The sequence below is a fragment of the Pristiophorus japonicus genome, chromosome 1, assembly GCF_044704955.1.
Source record: "Pristiophorus japonicus isolate sPriJap1 chromosome 1, sPriJap1.hap1, whole genome shotgun sequence".
In the NCBI taxonomy this organism is placed as follows: Eukaryota; Metazoa; Chordata; class Chondrichthyes; family Pristiophoridae; genus Pristiophorus; species Pristiophorus japonicus.
In genome coordinates, this window is record NC_091977.1 from 69684584 (window position 1) to 69707465 (window position 22882).

General features: G+C 47.0%; 1 protein-coding gene across 1 annotated transcript; it reads right to left on the minus strand.

Moving 5' to 3' along the window:
- Nucleotides 1-1975: 1975 nt before the first annotated feature.
- rps6 (ribosomal protein S6) lies at nt 1976-22608 on the minus strand. The gene is made up of 6 exons (XM_070880969.1): nt 22503-22608; nt 21077-21208; nt 16079-16289; nt 10668-10814; nt 2675-2832; nt 1976-2113 (listed from the first exon to the last, which is right to left on the minus strand). Exons 1-6 carry the CDS (start codon nt 22506-22508, stop codon nt 2018-2020), a joined length of 750 nt encoding a protein of 249 aa, XP_070737070.1. The 5' UTR covers nt 22509-22608; the 3' UTR covers nt 1976-2017.
- Nucleotides 22609-22882: the final 274 nt, after the last annotated feature.

A 22882-nucleotide genomic window follows, 5' to 3' on the forward strand; every position in this document is an offset into this window, starting at 1 on the left:
AGGGGAATAAGGTTAAATGGCCTTAGTCAGTGGTTAGAAAGCAAAAACCAGCTCTGGGTCAGGTGGAAATAGTTTGATGTAATCAAGTAGCTGAGTGTTCAAAGACATAGGAAACAAGTTGTATTTGGAGGAACCTGTTGACAAGCTACTGCCCCAGGAGCTGTTCAAAGTTAAAGACTATTAAAACTAAGAAGTTAGTGAGACTCAGCTTCACGACTGCTCCAACCTCACCTGCAATCTTCGTAACTGCTCACTACCTCACAGCTTTATGCTTCCATGCAGGCTTAGATTATCTGTAAAACATGACTTGGCTACAAGAGAAAGCTACACTACAACAGTATCCATCAAAATACCATGGCCGAGAAATTGGGCTACTTACCACCACCCGTTAGCAGATTCCTGAAAAACAATGGTGGCCATCATTCTAATGCCTGCCTCTGGTATGGGACTCAGCAGGCCCCATTTTGGTGAGGGCTAAAGGCCTGTGACATGCACGCCAACTTACCACTCTGCAAACTTGGGACTTTTGCACTGGGTCCTAAACTGGTTCTGAAAAGCAAGTGTGCAGCAGACTGACATGATGTCATCGGCACTGCTTAAAAAGGGACACACCCATCTTTCCGGCAAGTTTACATTTAAGCTTTGGGACTGCATTTTTTAAATTTATTTTAGTAGCTTGATGCAATAAATGGTAAGTTTTTAAAGTGTGCAGGGAGTGCTGCTGAATGCTTGCAAGGATTTAGATGGTAAAGGAAGGCCTTAAACAGAAAATGCTGGAAATACCCAGGTCAGGCAGTATGTGTGGAGAGCATGAGTTCACATTAAGAGAACTGCCTGGCTTAAGTATTTCCAGCATTTTCTGCTTTTATTTCAGATTTCAGGCATCCACTCGCAGAGGTAAGAGGAAGGTGCATGAGAGAGGATGCAAACCAGACAACCCCTTTCTAGTTGGGATGTTCGGGATGGAATCACCCACCTACAGTACTCGTGACCACAATGCCAATTCCCCTTTCACCATTAGTCCCACACCTTATGTTCCATCAGTTACTGACCATCACAGCACCCTTTTGGCCACAACATAAACTTTCCAATCCAACTTTATACATCTATCCATCCATTGATCACCCTTTTGCATTCCCTTAGTGACTGCCTTGATCTATCCAACTGACACCATGCAGTGCTACCCCAGTGGCTGCAGCATAGCTGGTGGAAGGCAGCTGACTTTCAGTAGGGGACACTGCAAATTACCTATTCTTGGTTAACCACTGGCTGCATGGTATCTGAAATGAAGGAGGCACAAGGGTGGAGCTGTGGGGAGGAAAGGTCAGGAAAGCAAGAGGGGCATGCAAGAATGTGGATAATCTATGAGGAACCCAGCATCCTTTCAGCCTCGCCGTTGGTAGATGAGTGATTGGGGTGGGAGTTGTGCATTGAGCAGTGTGTGGGGCTAATAGCGCAGTTGGTAGGAGACGACTTGTGAAGGTGCATTCACTGATTGTGACCACTGGTCTGAGGCCATAAAGCTTTTTGGGGTTAATTTTGGAAGCCGTTAACTGTAGCCTGCGATGCCACCGGCAGGTTTCCGGTGCTCAAGTCTCTATGCCCATGTGTTATATAACTTTCATTATGAGGTTAGTCGAAGATAGGCTTATGGTTTCCAAAAGGTTATGCATTTTGGGACTTTAGGTGTTTTGTGTTAAAGCAATTCTAACATTTTCTGACTTTCTCAACCCATGGTTTTGGCCTGAATTTTCTTTAGGTAAAAGCACCCATTAAATTAAATGTAACATTAAACCTTGGCAATAAAAAGGCATTTCCTCATATTGAACTGGAAAATAACTGCCTTTTTTGGGTCCTAAAATGCTGGAAATTCTTAAACAATATTTAATCTCTCTGTTGGACTATCACACCATTAAAATGAAGACCCACCAAGCTCAAACCTGTTCTCAATATGCAAATAATGAAGCAAATCAGGTTTCAACAAAAATTGTTTATTTTGTCTATCCCACCAACATTTTTACTTTTGGCTAGATTCAGATTTAGATGTGGAGGCCCTCAGTGAAGAAAGACGACGCCTCTTTGCGATTTGCTCCTGGCGTTTTTCCTTAGCCTCCTGCAAACAAATTCAAATAGGTCAGATTTCTTACAGCAGCACCAATGCACCCTACTCAATATATTATTGCTGTTTACCGAGGCAACTCTTCTGAACAAATGTTTAATTGCAACACTTATGTACTGTCTATAATGTAGAAAAAATGTCCCAAGGTGCTTCAGAGGCAGTCAAAGAATGGCATATTAGGCAGAATGACCAAAAAAGCTTGATCAAAGAGATAACTTTTAAGAACGGTCTAAGTTTGAGAGAATTTCAGAGACTAAAGAACAAGAGTTTGGAGGTGGGGTGCTGGAGAAAGTTGAAGACAGGGAGGTATTTAAACACACAGCTGATGTAGGCCAACAAGAACAGGGTTGTTGGGTGAAGTGGGACACGCTCAAGTTAAGTGCCACGAAGGAGAATCCTAGTCCAAATGCAACTCTGGAGGACCAAATGTTACTATTACCAGGAGGGCCTCACACAGCTTTAGAACAACCCAAAGGTCGAAGCTAACCACCTGTGGAACTGCATCACCAAGATGCAGAGAACCAACTAATTCCTCAAAGTACAGAACAAACTAACCTTCATTCTCTTGGCCAGAAGCTTGGCGTACTCTGCTGCAGATTCCTTGTTCTTTTGGGTACGATGTTTCTTCAGGGCAATGCGCCTACGTTTGTGCTGCAGAACTCGTGGAGTTACCAGACGCTGAATCTTGGGAGCCTTGGTTCTAGGCTTCTTACCTGGGAATTAAAGTCAAAGTGCAAAATAAATACCAAAAATAAAAACCCAACAGAAAGACATGTTCTTAAACATTCACAAAAAAGGAATCCCACTGAGCTGCAGTTCTTCTGCTTCTCTCAAAGCCAACCCATGTATTTTGAACATTCCTTCATTCAACTCCATCCACAGCACCAAGTTTCTGATCTGAACAGCAATATTTTAATGAAACACCAGTGTTTTTGTGAGCCTTGTGTGGGATATACCATCAACAAGAACAACTTGCATTTATATAGCAGCTGTAACATAGTAAAATGCCCCAAGGTGCTTCACAGGAGCATTAACAAACTAAATTTGACACTAAGCCACATAAAAAGATGTTAGGAGAGGCGACCAAGAGCTTGGTCAAAGAGGTAGATTTTAAGGAGCGTCTTAAAGGAGGTAGAGATGTTGAGGGAGGAAATCCCAGAGCTCAAGCACAGCTGCCAATGGTGGAGTGAGTAAAATCAGGGATTCACAAAAGGCCAGAGTGGGAGGAGCGCAGAGATGTTGAAGGTTTGTCGGGCTGGAATAGGGAGGAGAGGGGCCATGGAGAAGAGAAGAGAATTTTAAAATTAAGACGTTGCCAGACTGGGAGCCAATGTAGGTTTAGCAAGCACAGGGTGATGGGTGAACAGGACTTGGATGCGAGTTGCGATATAGGCAGCAGAGTTTTGGATGAACTCAAGTTTATATAGGATAGATTGTGAAAACCCAGCCAGGAGAGCATTAGAATAATCAAGCCCAGAAGTAACAAAGGCACAGCTGAGGGTTTGAGCAGCAGATGTGCTGATGCAGAAATGGCGCCAGACATGCTGGCACGGCGCCCAAATTCGGCCGACGTCCGCCGTGCAGCCTATGCCATCGAATCGCTAAAAACAGCTCTGAGCCCTGACTCCGTTAGGTGTATCGAGGAGGCTCAAGCACGTGGGGAGATTCCGTCCGAACTGAATTCCTCATCGGCGCCAAACCCCGGAACCTCCCTCGGGAGCCGGCGCCTCACAACTTGAGCCGCCTCAGGGAAATCCCCTCCGTGCCTTTCAGTTCTGCGCGGAGGGGTTTCCTGTACGGGCTGCTCCTGCACACTCTCAACTTTGCCATCCTCGCCTGCCGTCCGGACATGCCATGGCGTACCATCTTGCCGTCCGGAGGAGGCGGGGTGCCCAATGGAGGGCACTCTACGCGGGAGTCCTCCCACTATTCATCGGGGATTTGGCCTGGAGGGTGGTGCACGGAGCAGTCCCGTGCAATAAATTTTTAAGTCGGTTCACAGGCTCCCAGGCCGCCTGCAATTTCTGCGGTCTGGAAGAGTCCGTGTTCCACGTTTTTAATGGAGTGTGCGAGGTTTCAGCCCGTTTCATTATTTAAAGGGGCTGCTCCTGAAATTCTGGCTGCACTTCAGTTCCACACTCCTGATCTTTGGGCACCCTGTGCGGAGGGGAGCGGGTAGGTCAGAGGGCCTCCTCGTAGGACAGCTCCTGGGCACGCCCAAGGGTGCCATCAGCCAGTCCAGGCAGCGGGCGGTCGTTCAGCCTGACTGCCTGCCTCTCTTCCGCGCCTACATCCGGGTCAGGGTGTCCCTAGAAATGGAGCACGCAGCCTTCCGCGAGAGGTGGGCGCCAGAGGGACTGGATTGCATCGTTACCCCCGGCAACCAAATTTTAATTTGATTTTATGTTTTAAAGTTTAATTTGTTTTAAATGCCAGTTTTAGTGTCCCCTCCCCTTTTATAGGGGGCACTTGTAAATTATGGTTTTAGAGCCCCCCAAAAAAAACTACAAAAAAAGGGCCTTGGGAAATGTTTGTAGTGTCCCCCGGGGGACACTTGATCTAATGCTTGTTTTGCTTACTTTAAAAGAGTAGTGCTGATGCAGAGGTGGAGTCAGACGACGTTTCGGAGAATAAAGTAGGTGGTCTTGGTAATGGAACAGATATGTAGTCGGAATCTCATTTCAGCACCAACTACGCAACAATGATCCGGCCAACCCCGAGTCTGTGGCAGGGACCAAAGCCAATGTTTAGTTGGGAGGAAATTTCTGCACAGTACTGGATGTTGGTCAAGCAGTATGACATGTCAGAGACATGTCTCTGGCTTTTACTGGAAAAATCAGAAAGGAACCAGGTGAGTGCAGTCCCACCCAGCCGGACGATAGTGGAGGGATTGAGCGAAGTGGTGGTGAGGTAGAACTGGATGTCGTCAGCGTACATGTAGAATTTGACGTAATTACAAATTATGTTGCCAAGAGGCAGCATGTAGATGAAAAATAAGAGGGGGCCAAGGATAGCTCCAGAGGCAACAGTGCGAGAGCTGGAAGAAAAGCCATTGCAGGTAGTTCTCTGGCTTTTACTGGATAGATTAGAAAGGAACCAGGCAAGTGCAGTTCCACCCAGCCGGATGATAGAGGAGAGGTGTCGGAGGAAGATAGTGTGGTCAACCGTGCCAAAGGCTGCAGACAGGTCGAGAAGGAATAGTTTACCATGGCCAGTCACATAGGAGGTCATTTGTAACTTTCAATACTGTGGCATGGGCGGAAGGCATCCAAATGTGGAATTGGGGAAAAGTTGGGCACGGATTTGGGAGCAGACAGCGCGTTCAAGGACTTGAGGAAAGGGAGGTTAGAGATGGGGCGGTGGTTTCCCAGGACAGAGCAGTCAAGAGTGGGGTTTTCGAGGCAGGAATATTGACAGCAGATTTGAAGGGGAGAGGGATAGTATCCTAGGAGAGGGAACTATTAACTATCAGCAAACATGGGGCCAGGAAGGGAACTTGGATGGTCAGCAGCTTGATAGGAAGAGAGATTGTCATGTATTTTACCATCTTGCAATGACAATAGTTATGTAACTAACTCATGCACACTGTACCTGTACCCTTGAAATGCACACCCTGACCACAGGGGGCAAGCTTGCAGGAGAAACTCCTCACCTGGGTTTCCAGGTATAAAAGGGGAGGTCCCACCCAGGGTCAGGACTCTTTGGTCCTGGGAATAAAGTGAAGGTCACAGAGTGACCGTGTCAGATATCTACATGCCTCATGAGAGTTTGTAACAAGGTGCAGAGACACTACATCTGGCGACGAGAAACAGGAATCACTGAACCACGAGGATGGCCACTAGTGGCACAGAGGAACGTTACTGTGTGGGTGAGGACTGGGACGACTTTGTGGAAAGACTCCAGCAGAGCTTTGTCACAAAGGACTGGCTGAAAGAGACAGCGGCTGACAAGCGGAGGGCGCATCTACTGACCAGCTGTGGTCCAGACGTATGCGCTGATGAAAGACCTGCTCGCACTCCAAAAGCCAGCGGACAAGTCCTTCGAAGAGCTCAGCCAGCTGATCAGTGAGCATCTCAAGCCGGCAAGTAGCGTACACATGGCCCGGCACCGGTTCTACTCTCACCGGCGTCGGGAGGGACAAAACGTCTCGGACTTCGTGGCGGAACTGTGGCGTTTGGCTAGTCTCTAAGTTCTCCGATGCCTGCAGAGGGGAGATGTTAAGGGACTTTTTCATCGAGGGCATTAATCATGCTGGCATTTTCAGGAAGCTCAAAGACCAAGGACCTGACTTTAGAAGGGGCGGCGTTGATAGCTCAGACCTTTATGGTAGGGCAAAGAGGAGACCAAGCTAATTTACGCACGCAGCCCTGGTTTTAACGTTGCGATGAACCAGCGAGTTAATGTTGCAAAAGTGATACAGAACCCCGCAGGAAGACAAGGGCAATTAGACACCGCCCAGGCAGCAACAAGCTCCAGGGTGGGCCCGCAACAGGGACAATGGAAAAGGGATCGACAATTCACGCCATCACGAGGAACAATGCATCCCATGATGGGACCATTCAGAGCGCTTAGAAACAGCCAAACGGGCTATCAGAGAGGAATGCCTGGGAATAGTCTATTTGTCAACAGCAATCTCAGCACATTCTCGAGATGTGGGGGTAGACACGCTGCCAAAAGCTGCAGGTTCCAGCTTTATACCTGTAGGATTTGTAATGTCAGTGGACACTTGACCAGGATGTGCAAAAAGGCAGCAGCGAGGCTAGTCTGCGAGACAGAGGTACCAGACGAGGGGTCTGCAATGCAGGACGAGGCCTGGGGAACAACCATGGATGCTGAAGTTCAGAGAGTTCATGTGGCTGACGTTCACAGCTCATACACTAAAACGCCACCCATGATGATTAAAGTCTTACTGAATGGCACATGGAGCTGGATACGGGAGCTAGCCAGTCACTCATGAGCGCCCAACAATTTGAGAGACTATGGCCACACAGGCTAACAGGCCCAAACTGGAACGCATTGAGACGCAGCTACGTACGTACACCAAAGAGATCATCCCAGTGCTGGGCAGTGCAAACTTGGTGGTAACGCATAATTGATTACAGAACCGGCTGCCACTCTGGATTGTTCCGGGAAATGGCCCCACGCTTTTGGGGAGGAGTTGGCTAGCTGAAATGAATTGGAAATGGGGGGGGGATGTGCATGCCATTTCATCCATGGAGCGAAGTTCATGCTCACAGGTCCTGCAAAAATTCGAGTCACTCTTTCACCCTGGTGTCGGAACATTCAAGGGCACCAAAGTAGTGATACACATCACTCCGAACACTAGACCAGTGCTCCACAAAGCCAAAGCGATGCCGTACGTGATGCGTGAGAAAACTGAAAGCGAACTGGACAGGCTGCTCAGAGAGGGCATAATTTCAGCTGTTGAATTGAGCGACTGGGCAAGTCCCATCGTTCCCGTCCTCAAAGCAGATGGCTCGGTTAGGATTTGTGGCGACTACAAAACCACCATCAACCGAGTGTCGCTGCAAAACCAATACCCGCTTCCGAGAGCGGAGGACCTCTTTGCCACGCTGACAGGTGGTAAGCTGCTCACGAAGCTGGACTTCACTTCGGCCTACATGACTCAGGAACTGGCTGAAGATTCCAAGCTTCTGACCACCATCATGATGTCTGTTTGGCATTCGTTCGGCAGCGGCTATCTTTCAGCGAAACATGCAAAGTTTGCTCAAGTCCATTCCTGGAACGGTCGTATTCCAAGACGACATCCTTATAATGGGTCGAGACACCGAGGAACACCTCCGCAACCTGGAGGAGGTGCTATGCCGATTGGATCGGGTAGGCTTGCGGCCGAAAAAGGCAAAGTGCGTGTTTTTGGTCCCAGAGGTCGAGTTCCTGGGCAGGAGGGTTGCCGCAGATGGGATCCGACCCACTGAATCAAAAACTGAAGCGATTCGCTGGGCGCCCAGGCCCGGCAACACGTCAGAGTTACGATCATTCCTGGGACTTTTGAACTATTTTGGGAACTTTCTGCCGAACATAAGCACATTGTTGGAGCCGGTACTCCTCCATAAAGGTTGTGAATGGTTTTGGGGGAATTGTCAAGAATGGGCTTTCAATAAGATGAGGAACCTGCTGTGTTCCAACAAACTGTTGACTTTGTATGACCCCTGTTTAAAAAAAAAACTGGTTTTAACATGCGATGCTTCATCCTGCGGGGTTGTGTGTGTGTTGCAGCAGGGTAACGATGACGGCCGACTCCAACCGGTGGCTTATGCCTCCAGGTCGCTCTCCCAGGCAGAGCGTGAATTCGGCATGGTCGAGAAGGAGGCACTCGCGTGTGTGTACGGTGTGAAAAAGATGCACCAATACCTTTTCGGTAGACAGTTCGAGCTCGAGACGGACCACAAGCCGTTAGCATCCCTGTTGTCCGACAGCAAAGCTGACAATGCTATCGCGTCAGCTCGCATACAGCGATGGGCCCTCACGCTGGCTGTGTATGACTACACCGGCCAGGCACCGAAAATTGCGCTGACGCACTCAGCAGGCTCCCACTGGCCACCACCGAGGGGGAGTCGGAGTAGAGCGCTGAGATGGTCATGGCCGTTGAGGCTTTTGACACTGCGGGCTCCCCCATCACAGCCAGACAGATCAAACTCTAGACCAACAGGGACCCCCTCCTATCCATGATAAAGAAATTTATCCTGACTGGGGATTGGGCGTCCGCACACAGGGCGTGCTCAGAGGAAGTTAGGCCGTTTCAGAGACGGACAGACGAACTCTCCATCCAAGCCGACTGCCTGCTATGGGGTAGCCGGGTAGTCATGCCCCAGAAAGGAAGGGAAGCGTTCATCAAGGAACTCCACAGCGAGCACCCTGGCATCGTGTTAATGAAGGCCATTGCTCGGTCACATGTATGGTGGCCGGGGATTGACTCAGACCTGGAACACTGGGTTCACAGGTGCACGACATGTGCCCAGCTGGGCAATGCCCCCAGGGAGGCTCCACTTAGCCCGTGGCCCTGGCCCACCAGGCCATGGTCACGTAGACTATGCGGGCCCGTTCATGCGGAAAATGTTCCTGATCGTTGTCGATGCATACTCGAAGTGGATCGAGTGCATCATATTGAACTCGTGCACAACATCCACCACAGTGGAGAGTCTGCGTACGGTTTTCGCGACCCACGGCTTGCCAGACATCCTGGTCAGCGACAATGGCCTGTGGTTTACCAGCCATGAATTCCAGGAGTTTATGTCGGGCAATGGTATCAAGCACATCCGGACTGCACCGTTCAAGCCAGCTTCCAATGGCCAGGCGGAACAGGCGGTCCAAGTCATAAAGCAGGGCATGCTACGCATCCAAGGACCCTCCCTTCAGTACCGCCTATCGTACCTCCTGCTGGCCTACAGGTCCCGCCAGCGGAACTCCTCATGAAACGCACGCTCAAGACGCGGCTGTCCCTCATTCACCTAGACCTGGCAGACATTGTTGAGGGCAAGCGCCAGTCCCAAACCGAGCTCCATGATCGAGGCTCAAGGAGGAGGTGTATAGGAATAGATGACCCGGTATTTGTTCTTAACCATGCTTTGGGACCCAAATGGCTTGAGGGCACCATAATTGGCAAAGGAGGAAACAGGGCCATGGTGGTCAGACTAAACAATGGGCAGATATGCCGCAAACACTTGGACCAAGTAAAGACAAGGTTCAGCATAGACACGGAGGAACCGGAAGAAGAGCATGATGAGATAGCACCCACACCACTGCCAGCGTACAAACAACAACAGCCCTCAGCATGCACAGTCCCTGCGGCCAGCCCGGAATCATCTCAAGTGACGAGTGCTGAGGCTCAGCCACCAGAGCCACAACTGCGGCGCTCCACGAGAGAGCGTCGACCACCCGATTGACTTAACCTCTGAAACTAAAAGACTTAAGGGGGGGGAGGTGATGTCATGTATGTAACCATCTTGCAATGACACTAGTTATGTAACTGTAACTCATACACACTGTACCTGTACCCTTGAAATGCACACCCTGACCACAGGGGGTGAGCTTGCGGGAGACACTCCTCACCTGGGTTTCCAGGTATAAAAGGGGAGGTCCCACCCAGGGTCAAGACTCTTTGGTCCTGGGAATAAAGTAAAGGTCACAGAGTGACCGTGTCTGATTATATACATGCCTCGTGTGAGTTTGTAACAAGGTGCAGAGACGCTACAGAGATAGATGATGATAAGCATAGTTAACACAGGTAATTCAACAGTTCAGAATAAGAAGGAGCAGGAGGTGGGTCTCAAGGACAAGATGAGCTAAGAGAGGACATATTAGTTGCAAGTTCAGACTAAGGCAGGGGGAATCCTATGGGAAAATGTAGCCAGGTTGGCTAGGGGAAGAGAGTGAAGTGACAGGCAGCCGAACGGATGGTCTCAATCTTTGTGACAAAGAGGTCTATGGGCTCCTCACACTTGTTGGAGGCGAGGCTGGAGGACACAGGGGAGAAGGGTTTAAGATTGTTCCAGAGTATGCGGAAAAACGTACAAAAGAATATACCCACCTTCCTTGCTCAGAGGTCTCCTCACAATGTACTGGCGTACATCATCCTCCTTGGACAGGTTGAAGAGTTTGCGGATTTTGCTAGCCCTCTTGGGTCCAAGACGACGGGGCACAGTATTGTCTGTCAGGCCAGGGATGTCCTTCTCACCTATTTAGGAAAAAAAAAAATTTTTTTTTTAAAAGGAAGTTGTACTGTCAAACACATTCCTGTATAAACCTGCAATGCCGTCACCTCATCACAGATACATGTGTCCTCAATCAACAATTCTTCATGCGAGTGCGAACATTAAACTACTGGACTATGCAGGCATCACAATCAATCAAAGCAGATCTTGCCCTCATTCTTTTTAACCATATTTGCAGCACAGCTTACTGGACAGCACAGACAGTAGTGGAATCCTGACGAAATACCCCACATCACCCTGACTGAGATCAGCTAATCTGGCACAATCTTCAGCCTGAACCTGGGAGCCGTACAGACTATTTACTCAACTGGGCCATCAAGGAGCCACCAAAGCCATCCATTCCAACTGGCAATAGAGAGTGCAGCATTTAACATTTTTTGCAGTACAAGGCAGTGCAATGTGAAAATATTTGTTATGGTGTAGGTTATAACACCAACTGCATTGCTTAGGGTTATGTATCTCAGGGAGAATAAAACAAAGACTTCACTTCACCCCCTCAAAAAACTCCCATGACATCAGATTGGTTGGTTAGATCACAAATAAATGTTAGATTGGCTTAGATACTGCTAGCTATTTGGCCAGCAGTGGGACAGTACATGCTTCTGATACCTCAGCACCAATATAAACCAGAGTTTGCTGTCATATTGTCTGATTCATATACAAGTTGAACACTCCTAATATAATAATTGGAGCACCTCCATTAATCCAGTCAGCATTAATATTCTAAATGTGCACGTGTAAATATGAGGAAGTCAGATGCTGTCTCCACCAGTTTTTAATTTAGAAGACTGAATGAAGAGCTAACGCCCATACAGCTACGATTCAAACATTAATAAACAAGCTTGCACTTCTAAGTCTGAAACCTGTAAAAGGAAATATCACGGGGATATACCTTGAGTAGTGAGTTACTATTTGAATAATCAGTAAGTGTATAGGATAGAGGTGTATTTGTAACAGTAAATTCAGGATCACAGATCATAATAATATTGATAGATAGACAGATCTTTTCTGGTATCAGAGCCAAAAGCGCCAGATCTCGGTTAGGAGAGCAGTACAGGTGCAGCATCCAAAATCCGGACCGGACGATCCTACCGACCTCGCCGCCCTTACCTCGGGGCCTCCTTGCCGGCTGCCCAAACACCTCCTTGGCGGGGCCCCGCCTGACGCTGCCAACCTCCTCAGTGGGGCCGGCCCGAATACCACCTCCTCGGCAGGCCCCGAACAGCTCCTCAGCAGGTACGCACCGCCCCCCCCACCGACGTTCCGAAATCCGGAAATACCCAAACCTGGGCTCGGGTGCTTCCCGATTCGGGACATCAGAAAGACGTTCCAAAGTCCAGAAAAATGCAAAATCCAGAATGGCCTCGGTCCCGAGGGTTCCGGATTCGAGACGCTGCACCTGTATTCAAGCCTTGAACCAACGGGCTTTAGACAAAGGGAAACAGTGAAAGGGAAAAACTGACAAGAGGAAAATAATGCTTCTGGGAATTCCATCGGAGGTTGGGGCTAGAAGTTGGACAGACGTACAGCTAAGCTAAGCGGCGATAACTGTTGGGTTGGGATAAAGAGTGGCTTTGAAAAATTGAAAGAAAGACTGCATTACTCTTTTGAAGGGCATAAAGATGAATTATTTCAGCCACTGCATTGTGAGAAATGAGAGATTCTGAGTACCAATGGCAAACATTAAAACGGACCAGCGAACGAGCCATCATCATAGCTTTGGTGAAAGGCTATGATTATTACTTCTTTAGAAATGCAAACGATCAGCAAATAATTTACTATTGCGTTGAACAGCAGAGTTCCATAGGTGTGTAACAGTCAACAAGGGCATTAGAGAAGCAGCCATGCCAAAAAACATACAGCCAATCATGAATTAAGCCGCAACTTTGAAAGTGATGGAAAATGCAAGAGGTAACTGTGGCTTTGGAAAATACTGACGCAAGGGAAAATGGTAGCACAGTCCCCAGCACATAAAACATCCACATATAAAACGGCTAGTCACTTATTGCATCCAAAATGCAATAATCATTATCTATTTACAGCAACATCAATTTTGAAGTTGCTGGTTATAGCATCTTGAGTGCTCCATTTATATTGGGCAAACAGCTGCACTTACTCACTAGTTCGCACAGGGCTACTTTTTATTACATTTATCTCTTGTTTTTAAACTGATGTTTCAGCTACAGGTATCTTTAGCACAGGCAGGCGGCAGCCTGAATATTAACTGTCCACTCTCTGGAGCCACACCATTTAATTTACTTGTATGTGGAGCAGAACTGTGCGTATTCTGGGATACAATCCCTTGTCAAATATATCCATTTCATGGCTCGGCGTATTAGTATACAAAACCTACTGTGCCACAGGGAAGTTTCCTAATAAAAATATGGCACTGCAACTGAAAACGTTTAATTTTATTTACACTATCGCTTTATACTGGCTATCACATACAGCGGGCAAATCTTGTTTACACAAACAGGCCCACTATAAGCAGTGGGGACTGTAGCTAGAACACTGACAGGCTCACCATTTTTAGCGATAGATCACAAGAAAAATATCTAATCAGTATGGAAGCTGAACTGGGATTGAGAGAGAATAAAGAGGCTGCAGAAGATGCGATCCAAATATGTCGGAATGGTGACCAGAGCAGCGGATTCGATAGACATGATGAGCATAAAACTTGATTGCATTTGAGGTTTTACAGGATTTATGTCTCATCAGCTACAAGCAATCGGGCAGCAGGATAGGTGCACAAGTTACACCGAACCCAAGTGCTTGCCGAGAGACAATGTCTGCAAGAACCAGAAAGGCACAAGGATTATTGCCCAATTGCAACACTATACCAGTGACGTTCCTTTTTTCATATTTTTATGAAATAGATCATCAGGTTGGTTAGTCAGAGCAGCAGGAACCATATGGCAATTTACAACAGTATATTAATTATGGTTCCAGTTGCTACAAAGTTGGCAATCGGTGGTTAGTGATGTGCCACAGGGATCGGTGCTGGAACCACAACTGTTTACAATATACATGGATGACCTGGAAGAGGGGACAGAGTGTAGTGTAACAAAATTTGCAGATGACACAAAGATTAGTGGGAAAGCGGGTTGTGTAGAGGACACAGAAAGGCTGCAGAGATTTAGATAGGTGAAGCGAATGGGCTAAGGTTTGGCAGATGGAACACAATGTCGGAAAGTGTGAGGTCATCCACCTTGGGGAAAAAAAAAAAACAGTAAAAGGGATTATTATTTGAATGGGGAGAAATTACAACATGCTGCGGTGCAGAGGGACCTGGGGGTCCTTTGCATGAATCCCAAAAAGTTAGTTTGCAGGTACAGCTGGTAATCAGGAAGGTGAATGGAATGTTGGCCTTCATTGAGAGAGGGATGGAGTACAAAAGCAGGGAGGTCCTGCTGCAACTGTACAGGGTATTGGTGAGGCTGCACCTGGAGTACTGCGTGCAGTTTTGGTCACCTTACTTAAGGAAGGATATACTAGCTTTGGAGAGTGTACAGAGAAGATTCTCTAGGCTGATTCCAGAGATGAGGGGGTTACCTTATAATGATAGATTGAGTAGACTGGTTCTTTACTCGGAGTTCAGAAGGATGAGGGGTGATCTTATAGAAACATTTAAAATATTGAAAGAGATAGACAAGATAGAGGCAGAGAGGTTGTTTCCACTGGTCGGGGAGACTAGAACTAGGGGGCACAACCTCAAAATACGGAGGAGCAAATTTAAAACCGAGTTGAGAAGGAATTTCTTCTCCCAGAGGGTTGTGAATCTGTGGAATTCTCTGCCCAAGGAAGCAGTTGAGGCTAGCTCATTGAATGTATTCAAATCACAGATAGATAGATTTTTAACCAATAAGGGAATTAAGGGTTATGGGGAGCGGGCGGGTAAATGGAGCTGAGTCCACGGCCAGATCAGCCATGATCTTGTTGAATGGCGGAGCAGGCTCGAAGGGCTTGATGACCTACTCCTGTTCCTAATTCTTATGTTCTTAAAGTGTCAAAAGGCTGAGAAAGGAGTTTGACAGATCACTATTATTGTTATAAACTACCATGCAACATAGTTGTCTTTTTTTTTTAATTCAAAAATGCTTAAAGAGGGTTCCTCACCAAAACCAAGAAATGACACTTTACACAAGTGTATTTTACAACATACAGGTTGAACTTCCCTTATCCAGCACCCTCGGGACCTGGCCTGTTCCGAATGAGGGATTTTGCCAGATAAGGGGAGGGGTGGACTGTGCCTTTAAGCGCTGTTGCTGTGGTCAGTGTGTGTGTGTGCACCAATTAGCTGGAACGACCGTCAGCCAGTGTGCAGGGGACTGAGAAGAGTCAGCAGGCCTCAAAGAATCGGCCCAACTCCCCGGAGGGAGCGCCGTGGGGAGAAGTGGCTGGCCCGAGGACGGTGACTGCAGGAGTTCCAGCAGGGCGACGAGGAGGAGGCAACCGATCGAGGAGAAAGATTATATTGGGGAGTAGGATTTTGACCAGCCGCGTTCTGCGCATGCGCCACCTGGGAATGGTTCCGGACGAGAGGTGGTGCCGGATAAGAGAGATTCAACCTGTATTGCTCTTAAAAGCCCAACTGTACAAAGCAGGATCAAAAGTAAACTTTGTGGATGATTTTTCCTCTCCCTAGGCTTTTGTCCTCTGTGCCCATTGTAGCACCCCCCCCATATAAAACAGAGATCAGCTAACCCAGTAAGTCAGGAATCAAAGCTGGGACTGTCTGGTCTGTACAACATGCTGTGCCTTTACCAATTAGGCCATTGAGGAACTTAGCTGAATTAACACATCAGACAGAATCGACTGACTTTACCCAGTGCAAATATTGCCCTGTGTCAAATCATGTTATTGTAAGGAAATAGATTTGGTAAATCTTCAGTATACTACAATTTAGAGCTTTTAACGTCCCAAGGTGCTTCATGAGTGTTATGAAACAAAATCCACATAAGGAGAATGTAGGGCAGATGACCAAAAGCTTGGTCAAAGAGATCGGTTTTAAGGAGTGTCTTAAAGGAGGAAAGAGTGGTAGAGAGGCATAGAGGTTTAGGAAGGGAATTCCAGAGCTTATGGCCTAAGCAGTTGAAGGCATGGCCACCAATGGTTGAGCGATTAATATCAGGGATGCTTAAGATTATCACAGTGCAGGCAAAAATGCAACATTTTCAATTGCAAAAATAATCTCTTCAATCTACAGTATAAACTGACTTTCACTCACCTTTCTTAATAATAACTAAATTCAGGACACTGAGGTTGGCATCAACGATGCACCCACGGACAGATTTTCGTTTGCGCTCACCAGTCCTCCTCGGGCGATAGCAGGAATGCCCCTTGCTGAGCAGCAGGCGGACACGGCCATTAGTCAAGATACCTTGTTTCATGGGGAAGCCCTGCTTGTCATTGCCACCACTGATGCGCACAACGTATCCCTGAAAAACATCCAGAATTAAAAAGAACTTGGATTTTATATAGTGCTTTTCATGACCTCAGGATGTCCCAAAGCGCTTTACAGCCAATGAAGTACTTTTGAAGTGTAGTGCACCAATTTGTACACAGCAAGGTTCCACAAACAGCAATGTGATAACGACCAGATAATCTGTATTAGTGATGTTGGTTGGGGGATAAATATTGACTAGGACACCAGAGAGAACTTCCCTGCTCTTCTTCGAATAGTGCCATGGGATCTTTTACTTTCACCTGAGGTGCAGACGTCTATCGGTTTACTGTATCATCTGAAAGTCACTACATCGGACATTGCAGCATTGTTGTGCTAGCTTAGATTATGTGCTCAGGTCTCTGGAGTGGGACTTGAACCCACAACCTTCAGACTCCGAGGCAAATTAGTGAAATGATCACTTACAGCTAGTGACTTAAGATATTCCAGGACTGTTATTAACAGCAAGATGTATGACAGAATAACTGTTGTGGTGTTTCCCTTTCTTTTGAAGTATTACAATTTGGAATGGCCACTAAATTCATAACACACAAAACCAGTAATCAAATCATTTTTACCCGTACACCCAACAAATCAAGAGTGTAATCTATACTGATCTCAGGGGAATAAGATTTGCCACACAAGGGTACCTTCTAACCCAGCAGCCGACCAACAGACAGCAGTTTAAAGATGAAGTTTGTGTGTGGACATCCCCACACAGGGACCATGTCAAATCATATTGCACCAGTGCTGCCTCTGCACTTGCTTAAAACTGGTTATATAAGAACGCAAGAAATAATAGGAGTAGGCCATATGGCCCCTTGAGCCTGCTCCGCCATTTAATATGATTATGGCTGATCCAATCAAGGACTCAGGTCCACTTCCCTGTCCACTCCCCATAACCCCCTATCGGTTAAGAAACTGTCTATCTCGGTCTTAAATTTATTCAATGACCCAGCTTCCACAGCTCTCCGTGGCAGCGAATTTCACAGATTCACAACCCATTGAGAAGAAATTCCTCCCCATCTCAGTTTAAAATGGGCAGCCCCTTACTCTAAAATTATGCCCCCTAGTTCGAGTCTCCCCCATCAGTGAAACACCCTCTCTACATCCACCTTGTCAAGCCCCCACATAATCTTATACATTTCGATAAGATCACCTCTCAGTCTTCTGAATTCCAAAGAGTAGAGGCCCAACCTCCTCAACCTTTCCTCATAAGTCAACACCTCATCTCCAGAATCAACCTGGTGAACCTTCTCTAAACTGCCTGATAGCAAGTATATGCTTTCTTAAATATGGAAACCAAAACTGCACGCAGTATTCCAGGTGTGGCCTCACCAATACCCTGTATAACTATAGCGAGACTTCCCTGCTTTTATACTCCATCCCCTTTGCAATAAAGGGGAAGATTCCATTGGCCTTCCTGATCACTTACTGTACCTGCATACTATCCTTTTATGTTTCATGCACAAGTACCCCCAATATCTCAAACTTTTTCTAGTGCTTCTGATGTCTTCTTTTTTCCTCAACCGAGGATTTCCCCTCTACCGTGGCTGACAGGACCCCCAACCATGTCCATTCCCCGCACTTCTGCTCTCATCCCTCCCCCCACCCCCCTTTCCTGGAACCGCAATAGGGATCCCCCTGTCCTCACCTTCCACCCCACCTACCTCCACATTCAATGGATCATCCTCTGTCATTTCCACCACCAAACACATCCTCCCTTCCCATTCAGCATTCCAAAGGGACCATACACTCCACAACGGTCCACTCTTCTATCACACCCACCCCTTCCCTTGCAAGCACAGGAGATACAACATCTGCCTTTTTACCTCCTCCCTTCCTACCGCCCAGGGCCCCAAACACTATTTCCAGGTGAAACACTGATTTACTTGTATTTCTTTCTATTTAGTATAAATGTATTCGCTGCTCACGATGTGGTCTCCTCTACATTGCAGAGACCAAACGCAGATTGGGTAACCGCTTTGAGGAAGACCTCCATTCAGCCCACAAGGTGAACCCGTCACTTTAATTGTCCACTCCACTCTGACCTTGGCCTCCTACAATGTTCCAATGAAGCTTACCACGAGGAACAGCACCTCATCTTCCGATTAGGCACTTTACAGCTTTCTGCATTCAATATTGAGTTCAACAATTTCAGATCATAACCTATCCCCAATGTTTTTCAGATAGCAGCTGTTGATGTTACTGCTATTCCCATTTACACCTCTTCTAGACCCATCTTGTGTTCCTTCAGCTGTCCCATTACCACCTCCTTTTGCCTTGTACAATTATACTTTGTCATGTACTCTCTCCTCACTTCCACCCCATCAGACCTTCCCTCTCCCCTCCCCCTGCCTCTGTACTTGCTTAAAACCTGTTACATCTCAAACTCTTTCAAGTTCCAGCATTTTCTATTTTAATTTCAGTTTTCCAGCATCCACAGTATTTTGTTTTTTGTTATACAATCAGTATCGCCTTCTCATTGATGTTGTGCCATTCCACAACTGAATCCAGTACACAGCTAGTTTACCATAAAACAAGCAGACACAAACATGACAACATTACAGCTACATTTTACTTAATTCCAAGGATCCCACTGCTATGGAAGCCACCCCACAACCTAACCAGAATCATAGAATTGTTACAGCACAGAAGGCAGCCATTTGGCCAGTCGAGCCCATGCCAGCTCTCTGCAAGAGCACCTCAGCTAGTCCCACTCCCCTGGTAGCCCTGCAACTTTTTCTCTTTCAGGCATTTATCCAGCTTCTTTGTGAAAGCTGTGATTGAGTCTGCTTCTAGCACCCTTTTAGGCCGTGCATTCCAGATCCTAACCGCTCACTGTGTAAAATAAGTTTTTTCTTATGTCATCTTTAATTCTTTTGCCAATCACCTTAAATCTGTGTTCTCTGGTTCTCGACCCTTCTGCCAATGAGAACAGTTTCTCTCTATCTACTAGATAGTGATAGGAAGGACCTATTTCCCTTAGCAGAGGGGTCAGCAACCAGGGGGTATAGATTTAAAGTAATTCGTAGGGGGTTTAGAGGGGATTTGAGAGAGAAAAAATTTCACCCAGAGAGTGGTGGGAGTATAGAACTCACTGCCTGAAAGGGTGGTTAAGGCCACTTTAAAAAAGCACTTGGATGTACACTTGGAAGTGCCATAACCTACAAGACTACAGACCAAGAACTGGAAAGTGGGACGAGGTGGGATGGCTCTTTGTCTGATGGTGCGGACACAATGGGCCGAAATGGCCTCTTTCTGTGCTGTAATTTCTACGACTCTGTCCAGACCCTTCATGATTTTGAGCACCTCTAACAAATCTCCTCTCAATCTTCTCTGCTCTAAGGAAAACAACCTCAGCTTCTCCAGTCTATCTATGTAACTGAAGTCCCTCATCCCTGGAAGCATTCTCGTGAATCCTTTCTGTACCCTCTCTCCAAGGCCTCCACATCCTTTCTAAAGTGCGGTGCTCAGAATTGGACACAATGCTCCAGTTGAGGCTGATCCAGTGTTTTATACAGGTTCATCATAATATCCATGTTTTTGCACTCTATACCTCTATTCATGAAGCCAAGGATCCCATAGGCTTTAACCGCTTTTTCAACCTGCCCTGCCACCTTCAACGATTTGTACACATTTACCCCTAGGTCTCACTGCTAATGCACCCACTTTAGGATGGTACCCGTTGGAAAGAATGAGGAGAGGAAATACAAACTACCAAAATGTATCACTTCACACTTTTCTGCGTTAAATTTCATCTGCCACCAGCCTGTTTATGCCCTCTTGAAGTCTATCGCTATCCTCCCAAATTTTGTCATATGTACATTTTGAAATTGTACCCTGTCGACCCACATCCAAGTCATTAATATATGTCAAGAAAAGCAGTGGTCCTAGAACCAACCTCTGAGGAACACCACTGTGTACCTTCCTCTAGTCCAAAAAACAACCAACCACTACTCTCCATTTACTGTCCCTCAGACAATTTTGTATCCATGCTGCCACTGCCCCTTTTATGCCATAAGCTTCAACTTTGCTGGCAAGCTTATTACGTGGTACTTTGTCGAGTGCTATTTGGCATGTACACGTCAACCGCATTGCCCTCATCAATCCTCTGTTACTTCATCAAAAAACTCTTATCAAGTTGATTAAACACAATTTGCCTTTAACAAATCCGTGCTGGCTTTCCTTAATTAATCCACACATATTCAAGTGACTGATAATTGTGTCCCCGATTATTGTTTCTAAAAGCTTGCCCCTTTTTTGAACAAGTGTGTAACATTTGCAATTCTCAGGCACCACCCCCATTTCCAAGGAGGACTGGAAGATTATGGCCAGTAGCTCCAGAATTTCTTCCTTCACTTCCCTCAGCCTCCTAGAATGCTGCACTAGAACAGTTGGCGACTTTGTTTTGGATTGCTATACCTTCCCCAAAAGCTACAGACTGTCCAACAAATAATCATACTGATGACAGGCATAGAGTGTTTCACCTTGCTACCAGCTGGAAGAGATGCCAAACTAGACAGGTACAAAGAAAATCCACCTTTGGAGTTAGATCTGGAGACAGCAAGGCCAATTGAAAAGAGTCATGACTGCTTACACTGTAAAGTAAAAGTAGCACTTGAAACACTTGCAATATCACAAAACTTTCAATTAAAGAATCCTAAACATAAAAAGGACAACATAGTTAAAAACTAGCCCTTCTTAATGCTTTTGATAAATACTCCACAGTCAACACAAGTTCCAACACTTTACAAAGCACGACACATTGCTCCGACTTACCTTCCATTCATCTCCAAGACAGTCAGCAGTAACCTCGGTGGCCATGCGCTTTTCATAGAAAGTACGCAGTTTTCGCTCATCATCCACTTCGATAAGCTTCTGGCAGCCAGTGGCTGGGAAAGAGATGTTGAGCTAGAAAAGTGAAAGTCACTTCAGTTTGTGGAAAACGTGAACACAAAAAGCTGCAAGAGGTAACCAGCCCATTGCTGGGAGTTCAATAAACCAGACCGCATCACTGCTCTACCGGCAAACTCTTCAACACATTGGATCAGCCTGCTCCATCATTCAATATCATGGCTGATCTTCAACCTCAACTCCACATCCTTCGATTTCCCTAAAGTTCAAAAATCTATCCATCCCAGCCTTGAATATACTCTGCGACTCAGCATCCATAGCCCTTTGGCGTAGAGAATTCCAAAGATTCACAACCCTCCAAGTTTAGAAATTTCTCACCTCGGTCTTAAATGGCTGACCCCTGATCCTGAGACTATGCCCCCTAGTTCTAGACTTTCCAGCCAGGGGAAACAACCTTTCAGCATCTACTCTGACGATTCCTTTCAGAATCTTATGTTTTAATGAATCACCTCTCATTCTTCTAAACCCCAGAGAGCACAGGCCCAATCTATTCAATCACTTTTCAAAGGCCAACCCTCTCATCCCAGGCATCAATCTAGTGAACCTTCATTGCGCCGTCTTGAAGGCAAGTATGTCCTTTCTTAGATTGCTAACTTCCAATCCACTGAGACCGTCCTAGATTCTAGGGAATTTTGGAAGATCATAACAAATACATCTACTATCTCTGCAGCCACCTCTTTTAGAACCCTAGGATACAGACCGTCAGATCCAGGTGAGTTGGAGGCTTTGTGTCATTAGTTTCTCAAGTACCTTTTCTCGACTGACCTTCATTACTTTAAGCACTCTCATTAACCCCTTGGTACCCCACTATTTCTTGTATGCTTTTCTGTCTTCCACTGTGAGGACAGATACAAAATATTTGTTTAAAGCCTGTTCCATTTCTCGTTTCCCCCATTATCATGTCACCTGTCTCGGCCTCTATGGGACCATCACTTAGTTTGCTGCACTCTTCCTTGTTACATACTTGTCCAGACCGAGCCTGGTAAAACTCCACATGAGCCCGGGGCCAGGCTACGTGTTCGGATTGCCCCGCCGCACTGAGCCCGCCTCTCTCTCTCTCACACACACACACACACACACACACACACCGAGCACCCTGTAGCTGAGGCCTAGCAGCTCCGACCTCCGGCCGCTCCGGCCCCCACTCTTGAATCCGCCGCCATCCGGGCCGCAGCAGCCGCTCGGGACTGACTCAGCGCGGCAGCCGATTGCCGGGGCGGTGAGGGTGGACGAGGCATGGATATGGGAGGGGGGCCAGCCGCTGATCGCGGTGCAATCGCCTGCTCCTCACCTTCATCGTCGATCACCAGCGCCGCGTCCCTCCACCGCCCGCAGAAAAAGAGGCCGAACTACCGCTTCGCGGAGTCTCATCCACGTCGGGTCTCGCGACAGCTGACCGCGGCCGTGTACGTGAACACGCACGCACGTGAGTTGGTGGTCCGATGTGCGCCTGCGCTTGCTGGAGGATGAAGTTACAGATCAGCCATATCTGTACAGGAGCACACCTCTCTGTGTGTGTGTGTGTGTGTGTGTGTGAAGATCCCAGAGTCTGACCCAGTGGGTGGCTGAGGGCTGATTTACTTTTATGCATCCAGACAGATCGGATAGTTTCTCCCCCCTGCCCCCATTGCTATATCCAATTGTTTCTTAAACGATTCCAGGGTTTCCACC

Excerpts from the sequence above, each read along its gene's own strand:
- rps6 (XM_070880969.1), bottom strand. Across the intron at positions 10,815-16,078 it reads TTTAGTTATTATTAAGAAAG|GTGAGAAGGACATCCCTGGC; the intron begins GTGAGTGAAAGT and ends TTTCCTAAATAG. Across the intron at positions 2,833-10,667 it reads GAGACCTCTGAGCAAGGAAG|GTAAGAAGCCTAGAACCAAG; the intron begins GTGGGTATATTC and ends TTTAATTCCCAG.